Raw genomic sequence first — 11323 nt, 5'->3', positions numbered from 1 at the left:
GGAAAGACGAAAGATGATCTTCGGCCCCGTGCTGGCGACGGTGACCGTGATCTGCTATGGTTCTTCATATCCGCGAATCTGTTACCGTTCAATGGAGGAGGAGGCGGTGGTGGCATAGTCGTTGTCATTGTTGGTGATGATGATGATATTAGTGTCGCTGTAGTGTTTGTAGCATGAACGGTTATGGAGGAGTCGGAATGATTGTCGAAGTTCGGCACCAGCGAGACCGGATTCGGAAGTAGAAATTCCGGCGAGATGTCGTACAGAGAGACGCGTTTCTCGCGCCTTTTGGATCCTGGCAAAGGCGAGTAGGATTCCATTTTCTTATGCAAGAGTCCGAAAGCGCAGAAACTGTGGCAGGTTTCGAACGACTGCTGCAAGGGCACTCTCTACCAGAAAGAAGACACGCACATCTCCCAACCCACCGAGTTATAAGTCGCGTGATAGCCCGTGTGCAGTGTAGTATTCAAGGATGATACTGCCGGACAAACCAAGGTTCGCACTTATCTGCGGAAAGATCACAATGGTACAATTGACGTGCTGTTCTTCCATGGATCGTGGGCAAGTTTACGCTTGAGCGACGGCCAACGAAGGGGCAGGTTGCATCGAGCACCCTTGCGGTTGGGCCTAGTGACTGCATAAGCACTGACTAATCACAGCACGTGACAGCGATTCAGGCATCACATAGAAGGATGCTCTCCTGTGCTCCAATATTGTTACTTCTTGTATTGCCTGGTGAGTCTTCAATCTCCCAGTTTAGCGGCTACACCAAGGCGGTCTGGTTACCGTGTAGACGCAGCGCTGCAGCTTTGGTGTATTTAGTTACGGAATGTAGGTGGAAGGATATTCAAATCGCTTGCTATGATGCATATTGCAACTCTAAGCCAAATGTTTTCACGCCTTCTCCAGGCCGTACGTCTATCTCAGTCCCAAAGCTGAATAAAAAAGCCTTTATGCGGCCCTCCCACAACAGCCTGATGGTCGGGCTACTAGTCGATACCCGAGCCTTCCATACTGCTTCATCGACAAATGTTCTCTGAATCGGTTCATCTTTCGTTTTGGTTGCGCTATCAGACTGCCTCGTTTGTAAATATTCATGTGGCACAATTGATGATTGGGACTGCCGTGGGGGATTCGCCAAATCCGCCTCAGTTGCAGTGGGATTCGCGGGCGATCGCTTCCACAGCTCGCATCCAAGTGTTAAATCGCTTTCGTATGAGAATGCGTTAAAATCAAGCCGGCTCGCAAAAGTTGTATTTGTCGTCGACTTAACCGCATATGTCGCAGACAACTGACCCATTATCGGGTTCAAAGTAACAGTCATTGTCATTGGAGTGTTAACGTAGGCCGATGATGTCGTGTACCGCAGGCCCGTTGAGACCCCCGCAGCTTTATTAAACACCCCGTAGTATATCTCACCACCGGCACTTAAGAAAGATTGTGAAGATGGGTCACTCAGTTTTGAATCGAAGCCAAAGTTGTACAGACCTCGTAGGCCTAGTAAAGCCTCGTCGGTACTGTAAATAAATTCGCTGCACCATTTTCCTGTATTTTTTTGTATTTGAGTCATCATCTGTGACCCAATCAGCACATACTGTATTCTACCCTCAGAATAAGCTTACCGTTCCACCATTGCGCAGTCTGGCATCGCTAACTGCGGAGATCACGACTTGGTCAGTCGGCGACATCTGTCGAATATACATTGCCTCGAGAGTATTATTGGGCATATATAGTTTACCGTATAGCAGCGTATCTAAAGCGAGTCAGAGTAGCATTCCCACTACTGGTGCTTCATTCACGTACTCTTAGCATCGACTCTTTTTCCTCCGAGCCAAACCTCTCGGTACCTTGGGTCCTCTGGGGATTCCGGAGCCTTGAGCGGCCTAAAGCCGCACAGGACCTTTGTCAAGTCCACATCGTCCGTAGAAAGTCGATTCGACGACAACAAGTTGTTCGGGGCACAATAGAAGTAGGATATTGCCCCATCAACTATACCGCTGAGATTTTTGACTGAATATGACGACGCCGACGCTGGCGAGGACAGCGCTGATACATTGAGAATGAATCCGGAGGGTAAAGAGAAATCCAGTAACTCTAATGCGCGATTAGATGACAGTCAACAGTTACATTATATCGCTGACAGCCATATTACCTCTAGAACTAGCCGTCAGGTTAGCATACTGGTTCTCGACATTCCAATTTGTTGCCGCGTAGAAGCTCTCCAGGATATGATCGAGATATGAGTGCATTGCGCAATCCAAATCTGCGAACTAATAATCCTCCAAGCCTACAAAAGAGCGCCCGTTATAAATACTACTGCATTATAATCTGTCGTTTTCCGACTTGTCTAACACTGTGCTGTCCCTAGCTGTAGTTGGTTTTGTTGTGGTATTTGTGTATATTGTTGATGCATTCCGGGGCTAACCTCTTAATTGCAGGCGGCGTGCCACACTCACTGCCACCACTGCCACGCATCTTGGGACAGGGCGTGAAAAAAAAATTTAAACTTGAAACTCCCAAAGCCTTTGAATAGCAAGATCAACTTCGGGGTCTCAAATCTTGCTAACTTAGAAGACTTTTACCCACCGGAACTGATATAGTTTATACTAGTATGCCGAAGTCAAAGAGATCTAAACTTGGTAGGTTCCGCAGTTAATGCATTATGGCCACGGGATGGAGCGTGTTTCGCTGAGTGATCAAGTGCACTGACGCTCTCACATAGTCACCTTGACAAAAACTCAGAAGAAGGGTAGAGAAGGCAAAGAACTTCTATTTAATCAGATAAGAGAGGCTCTCGAATTATACAAATATGTCAGTACTATTTGACTCTTGAGGGTTGCAACTTGTGGAGACCAATTAACTGTGTGTTTAGGTCTGGGTATTCGATGTCGCCAACATGCGAAATTCCTTTCTCAAGGACGTGAGACGCGATTGGAATGGCAGTCGGTACGTTGTGGATTTGGGGTGAGCTACGTTGTGAACTAGAAATACTAAGAGTACATAGGTTGCTGTTCGGGCGAACCAAGGTTATGGCGAAAGCATTGGGATTAACTAGAGAAGATGAAGTGAAAGAAAATATGAGTAAGCTGTGTAAGGTAAGAAAGTCGCTCGTTTGGTAATCTAGAGGTATGATGAGGATCAATAATAACTGTAAATTAGTATGTTAAGGGAGCAGTAGGTCTACTTTTGACCAATGAAGACCCAGAGACGGTTGAGAACTATTTCTCAGATTTCGCAAAATCTGACTTCCCGAGAGCCGGTCAGATTGCCAGCGTATCATTCACAATTCCCTCTGGAATAATATACTCACGTGGAGGTCAGGTTAGATCGGAGGACGATTTACCATTACCTCATTCTTTGGAGAGTACTCTACGAGTACAACTAGGTGTTCCGACGAGCTTGAAGAATGGCAAAATAATGATTGAGAATGACTTTGAGGTTTGCAGCGAAGGGGGCGTCTTGGATGCGAAGCAAACTCGATTGTTAAAGCTCTTTGGTGTTGCCTGCGCAGAGTTCAGAGTTCGATTGGTTGCATACTGGGGAGACGGCATTGTTCATGAATTAGATACGGCTAATATTGACGAGATTGTGGATGGATCTGATGATGAAGAATAAAAGTACTGTAATTTTTTATTAACGGGTTAATTATTATACATTTCATTTTTGTACAATCTAATTGAAGGCCACACGTCCAACCAACCCCACAGGTTCCTTTCGCCCTCATAGCCCATTTTGATTGCCGAGGTTTGATCCAAGTTGACACATTTTGTCCATTGGTCCGCGGCAAAAATCATCGTCGCCATCGTGATCTGTCACTAGTACGATCACGATCATGACGATCTCTAAAGCGGTCCCTGTCGTGGTCGTGGTCGCGGTCACGAACGCGATCGCGTTCTCGATCTCTGTCCCATTCTCGACCACCACCTCTTGCCCGATATCTGTCTCTATCATGTCTCTCACGTTCACGTTCGGGCTGACGGAACCGATCGCTCTCACGCTCCCTTTCACGCAACAAATCTTTTCCCACAGGTCGCAGGAGTCCAGCCTTGGTATAATGCCTACCTCCCAAGCCACCTCCTAATCTTCGAGGTTTCCAGGATTTGACTGTCCTTCCCCTTTCGACATCAACTAGGACTTTTCGCCCCTTTATTTGCACGCCATTCATTTCTTTGTATGCTACTCGCATATCCCTCTCTCTAGCAAAAACCACAAACGCGTAGCCGCGCGGTTTGCCGGAATTTTTGTCTCTCACAATTCGTATCTAGGCATTTGTTAGCTCGGTATTCACTTGGCGGAAATGACATTCAGCGTTATTCACCCGTTCGATCTGTCCATATCTTCCACACTCATCGTCCAGGTCTTGTTCTGTGGCATCGTATGACAATCGAGATATGAACAATGTTTGGAATGGATCGCCTTTGACCAGTGGATCGGAATTGGGATTCCCTATATCCACACATTAGCCCAATCTCAGTTTTACAAATATATTTCCAGATTTGAAGGATCAAAAAATTTCATTCAGTATGAGTAAGACGAGACGCTTACAGGATTCCAATCCCTCCTTTAACCGGTTCTCGTGGGCCCGTTGCTTCTCTCGTCGTAGTCGCTCGATTGCCTCGGTCTTTGTTTCAGTGGGCACGTACGATGGTTCCGGCGTATTTAGTATATCCAGGAATTTTGCAACACCAGATATTCTCGCGGTTTGTCGTTTTTCGGACGCGGTGTCCGTAGGGGGTAAATAACGCAAAGGAGGACGGGGTGCGAACAACGCTAACAGTGGTGGCGGTAACTTGTCCGTCTTCAAAGGAAAATAGTCAGTACGATATTTAAACTGCACATGATTATGCTTGGCTTACCATTGTGAATGCTGGCCGTCTTGCTGTGGACGATATCTGAGAGTTAGATGGATGAAATCTTTGGAGGGCAGGTTTGCGTGTAGAACCGCAAACCCTATTCTGATCGTAGAGATGCTCGCCACTATCGAAATAAAGCGAACTCATCGACCTAGCGCAAACAAATTATTAGTATGTGATAATAATACGCACAATAAATTTAGTGCATAAGATCAAGAGCCAGACTACATGTAATTGCTACATATATTAGACCGTCTACTAGAGTCTTAGAACGAAGTACGAGGAATGCTACAACAAAAGACAATATCCACGGCACACTCTCCCTCGGCCCACATACATTTAATTATGCTTCGCCAAATAATTCGTCAATATTCTGAGAATGATCATCTTCATCGGATGAAGCTTCGTTGCTGATAGCATCCTCGCCGCCCATAACTTCATCCCGTTTATATAGATGATTCGCCAAAATTTTATTCATTGTGAACATGTGCACCTTGTCGCCAAATACGGGCCGCATTTTGTCGTCACACAAAATTTCTCGCTTGTCCTCCGGGTTTTGCAGGTCGTGCTCTTTAATATATGTCCATATATTCTTTACAGCCTCGGGCCGCGATAGCTAATATATAATCGTTAGCTTCCAACCAATCTCTGGATTGTAAAACGGACGAATTACCTCAGACACTCCCAGAAAACTTGCCAACTGCGGGCTTAATAACATCTTCGCATTAAACGGGTTATTTCGATTAACCTCTCGTCTCTTTTTGGTGCCTCCCTCATCGGAGTCGTTTGACCTCCTCTTCTTCTTTTTGATAGCAACTCCCCGTGGAACGGACGCCGTACGCCCACTACTTCTCACAGAATTCAATTCCCTATGTAACTGAGCTGCATATTCCGCATCCGTACGGTGTCGTTTTGCATCTACGGTGGCTGATTTCCTGCCATTGCTTGACTTGGCAGTGGATGATGATTTTGGCTCCCTCTTCACAGTGACATAGTCTTTCATGGGTTGTTCCTGTTTCTTTGCTGCTGCTTCTTCTAGTTCATCCTGAATATTATTAAAGCAATCGACTATGGCGCCATCTATATCCCGCTGTAAGCGCATTAGCGGATTGTGCAGCGGTCACACCACTCCAAATCGGAAGTTTACCTTGTATGGCGTAAGATCAATTTCAAACAGCTCTTGAAGCGCATTTCGGATCTTCTTAGCTGATATCCGTTGCAGATCAGCGACTCGTAGTATGGCCTATAATCCATAACGTCAGCCACTACGGAGTGCTGAACCTTGACCCCGATCCTCAAAATTCATTGGAAAGTCAGGAGCAACGTACATCAATTGTAGGAACATACGGCGTTGGATCGAACTGGTCTCGCGCGTCACCGGACATCGTGTTTGCGCAAGATCAATAGCTTAATCTGTTACTGCGTCGTCTAGGTTAGGCAATGATATATATCGCCAACCTATCAAGACTTGTTTTGGCTGCGCCCGCAGTTCTGTTGAATATCTGAAAACTCCTCTCTGTCCCAGAAATACTATTATAGGCGTAATATGGACTGCTCGTGGTTGTTAACTGCCATCGGTTCGCAGGATTCGAATCACACCGATGTGGCTGGAGGTCCGTGGCTGTGTATGGGTTAGGGTGGTTCTTTGCCTTAAACGTTCACGAAGGGTATCGCGAAGGTCAGTTGTTCGAGCAACTTGCGAGTTGGTCAGTACCGTTGAGGTTCGATGCGATTTTGATGGTATCAACATAGATCATAATACGGATGTGTGCGTGTTTAGGCTGTACGAGTCTTTCCCAGTCAAAGACACCTCATCGGCAGTGAAAGTAGTGTGGCGACGGGTATTTGGAATAATGGATTCGGGATATTTGAATTCGGCTGTGTATGCATAACAGGGTATGTTCGGAAGGATTTCGGCTACCAAGTATGCCGATCTCTGGCTTCTTTGTGGACTCCGCGTATGTTAAACAAAGAAGTATAGCGACAATATCTCGTCGCAAAGGACAATGGTCTAGGATTTATTTGACATGAGACATTCCTATCGGATGTAGAACCGAGTTGCCACAGTGAATGCAGCAATACGCAGAAAATGAGAAATCAGAATAGATACAAGCCTGGGAGAATTATATATGATCGAAAGTTGGCAGTAGCAGCTTAATAGGTCAAACTTCGGTTAACAACGCACACGATAATTTGTCTGTCTGAATTTGCAAGTTTAATTTTGGCCTGCAGGCCTGCAAATCAGTAAATCAGGGGCAAAGCTAAGCTTATGTGTACAATGCGGCCAGCGCCCAGACAATTTATGCTTCACTGTCGCAAGGAATATGACATAAACGACGACGGAACGTGTTGGTGGGATAGCAGAGATGTCAAGACTTTGGCCTACTGGGACGAATCAAACATTGTAACAAAGAATAGTATACCGCGGTCTTAGTCTATGTGGGGCTGACGGATCGTCATTCCTTGTTTCTTAATCAACACCGATGTGGCGTGTCTCCAAACTGAAAATTGGGTGACCTTAACATAATTCACCGGCAATTTCCCGACTCCCTATACTAATTCCTGAGTTCGAATTTTAATTTATATTTTAAGAGTCCAGCCAAGTCCAGCGAACAGCTGTTGCATCTGTCATTCACAAACTCTACCAACTTCCACAGTAATTTCTCTTCGCATATACATATCAACGGATTTTACCTTTAGAACCTTACGAGTATATTATTACTGCAAGTTTGTTTCAGCTTCTCTCACCAAGATGCTTTTCGGTTTGTACACGCTCAAGATCTTTACGGTAAGTGACTCCTGTAAGAGGACAGTTAGTAATATCATCATCCGTCTGCACAAGTGCACAAGTGTGGGGGGCAGAGGGTTTCTGTTGCGGATGCAATTTGCGTATTATTAAAACGGTGCATGTCAGCATGGCTGCACAAATAAGCGACGGGCAATATTTTACATTGAACTCTGTAAGATAGGGCTGATGATTTCGTGATAGAAGTGATGCTTCGTTGTATTTCCTCGGACGAATTATCCTGTAATTTACAGCTCACATCGATTCATCCTCAATTCTTTTGATGCGGGAATTGTCATGTTCGGGTGCGGATATTGACTGGAGCGACGGGCTCCATTTAAGTTAATCTAGCTCCTTATGGCTTAGCGTACGCAGCACATTGCATAGTTGCAAACGCAGTGCCGTAAGGCTTATTAACGCTCGTCTTAATAGCTTGAAGTCGACAGAAGCATTGCAGCATTTCACTCTATCCGTACGTCGCCATCTGTACGGAAGCTTCTCTTTGGTAATTATGTAGAATGCACTCTGGACATAGATAACAAAGGCTGGAGACGCAGGGCTTTACTACGAGGTTCCCGGTGCCGAGTGTCTCTACCGACGAGCTGGAAGATTCTCGGTTGTATATAGCCGCTGCCTAATGTAAGTAAGCAAGACTACTTTTGACGCCACATGACCTGTCTGTACAGACGCTAGCAAAATAATATACGAGGCAGGATTAGTGAGCACCCGGAAACCTATCGTCACGTCTATATTTAACCACTATAATCGACTAATCGAGCTAGTCTTGTTTTCGAGTTGTCGAAACACCCACTGAGTGTGGTGAAGATTATGCCGTCTTGTGTGTTATGTGGTGCACATATCTACTCTGAATGGCAGTAAGTAGGGTTGGTATTGCACTAACGTGATGTCAAAATAACAGCGCGGCTTCCATCCAATTGTCCTGCTCCAACAAATTCTTGTTGTTGTTGCTGTTGCTGCTGTTGCTGCTGTTGCTGCTGTTGCTGCTGTTGCTGCTGCTGCAGCTGCCATCGCCTGCCTATCGCCGTCCGTTTACGCCTCAATGCATTCATGGCAGTTACCTATGTTCTTTCAGGACCTTTTGAGTCCGGCTGCACCTCCATTACAGATCTTAGCCGTGGACGACCACGTCAGTATTCTACTGTCAGTTGCGAAGTAAACATATCGCCAAGGCTTTACGTGCGGCTTTCCATGGTTGGGCATGTATTTTTCCGAGCGTACGCTGGGCTAGTGACTTCTCCGAGTGCTGCGACGTGAAGAAGCGCGCCGCCCCGCTTTGCTAATGCACCTGTGCGGCTGGTTGCTTGTGCCGGCTGCACGTTGTCTCATTATTTCATGTTCTTATGATTCCATCTATCCGCCGTGTTTGTCCTGGTGCAGGTGCTGGTGACGGTGCAGGTGCTGATGCTGCTGGTGTGCAATGGATGGCCGCCCTCTACTGTCGAGATCACCCGTCTCTAGTTCTCCGTCGTCTTCGCCGCAACTAAAGGATTACTATCGTCAGGACGCAACAGTCATGACTCGTTGGCGCGTTCAATTTGCTGAGTCCCGACCTCGTCTGTGGCAAGTCATGGCGTCCTTCAAAACCCGTCGTCATATCAAAAGATCTCTGCGATTGTCCCTTCTCGGCATCTTCATCGTTATAATGGTTTTCTGGCTTTGTATATATTTGCGAATTATCACTGTAGATCCCTCAGTCTTGCCGTCACTTAGCTTCGCCAATTCCACCGCAACTGTCTATAGCTTGACTCTGCCGGAATCGGCCTATGACAGCAATGCCGAAGAGAAGGCGCGCAGGAAAGCAGAGGAGCTTGCGAAATTTAAGGACCACGTCGACATGACTCGCAAGCTTGCGTCTCATCCTACCCCGCTCAATTTGCTCCGATATTGCTCCAATCCGCGACAAAAGCCATCCAGCGCGAATTATCTTATTTCGACCGTGGCAGACGAAGGCACGCTGACGCGAATGGACTTTGGTCACCATCCTCCCGAAGCACCTCGATATAATCCAAATATACTGCCGTTCCCCAAAGGTTACAAACACCCGTACATTGGCTTCGCGCGCCAGTCGCCTTTAGGGGTTCTTTATCACCATGAGATAGTGTGGTGCGAGATGGACTGGAGCGAAACGCCCGCGGTCGGTCGGAAGATCCTCGTGTGCGCACAACCTGCTAAGGTATTGAAGTTGGCCGAGTGGGCTAGCAAACCGGGGTCCTGCAAGTCAATTCCATTCCTGTCGTTGAAGGAAGGTCATTCGGATCCTCGAATAATGTTCTCTCCTCGCGGCGAGCCGTTAATGGTGGTGGGAAATAATGGACAATCAAATTGCATGGGTCAGTTTGTGATCGACTTGCGAGTCGTCGTGCCAGGCTTGAACTGGAAGATGAATCTTCGTCATGTCCCTATTCGGTATGCTCCTATCCCTTACGTAGTTTAATTGCACCCCTTAACAAAATATAGATACAAGGAGCTCACCGAACTCCCTCGCCCGGTTTACAACGAAATTGAAAAGAACTGGTTCTTGATGTGGGACGAATCTAACATCGGATATGTCCAGCACGAAACCGAGGACCGTTCCGTCTCCTCACTCGACGCACCGCCGAAGAAGCAAGTCAATATCGCTACATCGGGCATCCCGAAATGTCTATCAGGACTGAAACGACAGATAAAAGATCGCAAGTCTCAAGCGAATGATATTCACCAGGCAACGAACTCACTGCGGGTCACGTTGTGTGACTTTCCTTGTATCCCAACGATTCACAACACTGTTATTATCGAGCTGATGCATATGAAGTATAAGAATGTTTATGAGCTATTTTATAGGCGGTACGCGATCATCATGAATGTTACGGCCCCATTTAATATCATTGGACGGACGGGCAATCTCATGTATGCTGGCACGGATGAACGGACAATGTTGTACTCTGTTAGCTTAACTTGGGACCACGAGCATCATCGCGAACATGGCGAATGGGATGAAGAACTTCACGGCGGCCATAGTTTTTTGGCGGAAATTGAAGCGGAGGAGCGAAAAGAACGAGAGGCAGAGCGACGGATCTCATCCGACGAAACTGAGAAGCAGACACTGGCAACCGAGAAGCAGGAGGGCAAGGTCTCCGAGGATGGAGCACTTGCGAAAACGAAGAGAACCGTCAATGGGCCATTAAGCTCTCAATCAAACAGAAAGCTGCTCAGTCGAGCAACTCCAGCTGACGATATGGATGTCCAAGTCGATCCTGATGCGACTCCATCGGTCTCAGAGCTGACCTCTTCGGATAGCACGGCTACGGTGACAACATCTGCCAGTAGCGCGACGAACGTAATGCCCACGTCTACCGAGATGCCAATACCAGCGGCCTCAGCGTCTAATAAGCATCCCCAGAATCCACTGGTCAACAAGTATTACCATGGCTGGCTTGACGACACGATAATTATCGCCATTGGTATCAACGACGCAGATGCTGGAATATTGCACGTTCGGGCACGTGATTTACTAGAATGTATACATGTTTGCGAATAGTTGATTGACTGCGTCGTCAAGGATAGCATTACTGTGCTTTTAGAAAGATTATGGAATTGAGTGAACACTGTTGTCATTGCATTTTTCTAGACTATTTTACGGCGTTTTGGGTAGCACTGAATGAACACCATAAGTTATGTATGAACA

General features: G+C 46.6%; 5 protein-coding genes across 5 annotated transcripts; 2 read left to right on the top strand and 3 right to left on the bottom strand.

Moving 5' to 3' along the window:
• Positions 1 to 721: 721 nt before the first annotated feature.
• Positions 722 to 2399, bottom strand: V1508DRAFT_437349 (uncharacterized protein). The gene is made up of 4 exons (XM_066942143.1): positions 2153 to 2399; positions 1804 to 2094; positions 1623 to 1753; positions 722 to 1573 (listed from the first exon to the last, which is right to left on the bottom strand). Exons 1-4 carry the CDS (start codon positions 2247 to 2249, stop codon positions 860 to 862), a joined length of 1233 nt encoding a protein of 410 aa, XP_066798035.1. The 5' UTR covers positions 2250 to 2399; the 3' UTR covers positions 722 to 859.
• An 84-nt stretch (positions 2400 to 2483) lies between these two features.
• On the top strand, positions 2484 to 3690 carry V1508DRAFT_365490 (ribosomal protein L10-domain-containing protein). The gene is made up of 5 exons (XM_066937332.1): positions 2484 to 2639; positions 2723 to 2811; positions 2873 to 2946; positions 3005 to 3095; positions 3160 to 3690. Exons 1-5 carry the CDS (start codon positions 2612 to 2614, stop codon positions 3613 to 3615), a joined length of 738 nt encoding a protein of 245 aa, XP_066798034.1. The 5' UTR covers positions 2484 to 2611; the 3' UTR covers positions 3616 to 3690.
• Positions 3691 to 3790: 100 nt separating this feature from the next.
• Positions 3791 to 4859, bottom strand: V1508DRAFT_395351 (U1 small nuclear ribonucleoprotein of 70kDa MW N terminal-domain-containing protein; the record flags this gene model as incomplete). The annotated part of the gene is made up of 4 exons (XM_066938048.1): positions 3791 to 4261; positions 4319 to 4446; positions 4546 to 4798; positions 4857 to 4859. 4 exons carry the CDS (start codon positions 4857 to 4859, stop codon positions 3791 to 3793), a joined length of 855 nt encoding a protein of 284 aa, XP_066798033.1.
• A 337-nt stretch (positions 4860 to 5196) lies between these two features.
• On the bottom strand, positions 5197 to 6238 carry V1508DRAFT_395350 (uncharacterized protein; the record flags this gene model as incomplete). The annotated part of the gene is made up of 4 exons (XM_066938047.1): positions 5197 to 5469; positions 5527 to 5943; positions 6001 to 6096; positions 6182 to 6238. 4 exons carry the CDS (start codon positions 6236 to 6238, stop codon positions 5197 to 5199), a joined length of 843 nt encoding a protein of 280 aa, XP_066798032.1.
• A 2838-nt stretch (positions 6239 to 9076) lies between these two features.
• On the top strand, positions 9077 to 11176 carry V1508DRAFT_402375 (uncharacterized protein; the record flags this gene model as incomplete). The annotated part of the gene is made up of 2 exons (XM_066938480.1): positions 9077 to 10065; positions 10117 to 11176. The coding sequence occupies 2 exons, from the start codon at positions 9077 to 9079 to the stop codon at positions 11174 to 11176; spliced, it is 2049 nt and encodes a 682-aa protein (XP_066798031.1).
• Between the last annotated feature and the right edge of the window lie 147 nt (positions 11177 to 11323).

This window comes from Lipomyces doorenjongii, assembly GCF_038497915.1.
Source record: "Lipomyces doorenjongii strain NRRL Y-27504 unplaced genomic scaffold V1508scaffold_6, whole genome shotgun sequence".
In the NCBI taxonomy this organism is placed as follows: Eukaryota; Fungi; Ascomycota; class Lipomycetes; order Lipomycetales; family Lipomycetaceae; genus Lipomyces; species Lipomyces doorenjongii.
Note: the sequence above shows the minus strand (reverse complement) of the source record. Positions and strands in the feature narration are given on the sequence as shown.

What these genes read in the sequence shown, in the direction of transcription:
- V1508DRAFT_437349 (XM_066942143.1), bottom strand. Translation starts at nt 2,249, where the DNA reads ATGCACTCATATCTCGATCATATCCTGGAGAGCTTCTACGCGGCAACA. An exon ending in AAAAAGAGTCGATGCTAAGA is followed by an intron (nt 1,754 to 1,803) that starts GTACGTGAATGA and finishes GACTCGCTTTAG; the next exon opens with ATACGCTGCTATACGGTAAA. An exon ending in GACTGCGCAATGGTGGAACG is followed by an intron (nt 1,574 to 1,622) that starts GTAAGCTTATTC and finishes ATTGGGTCACAG; the next exon opens with ATGATGACTCAAATACAAAA.
- V1508DRAFT_365490 (XM_066937332.1), top strand. Translation starts at nt 2,612, where the DNA reads ATGCCGAAGTCAAAGAGATCTAAACTTG. An exon ending in CGCGATTGGAATGGCAGTCG is followed by an intron (nt 2,947 to 3,004) that starts GTACGTTGTGGA and finishes AAGAGTACATAG; the next exon opens with GTTGCTGTTCGGGCGAACCA. An exon ending in ATATGAGTAAGCTGTGTAAG is followed by an intron (nt 3,096 to 3,159) that starts GTAAGAAAGTCG and finishes ACTGTAAATTAG; the next exon opens with TATGTTAAGGGAGCAGTAGG.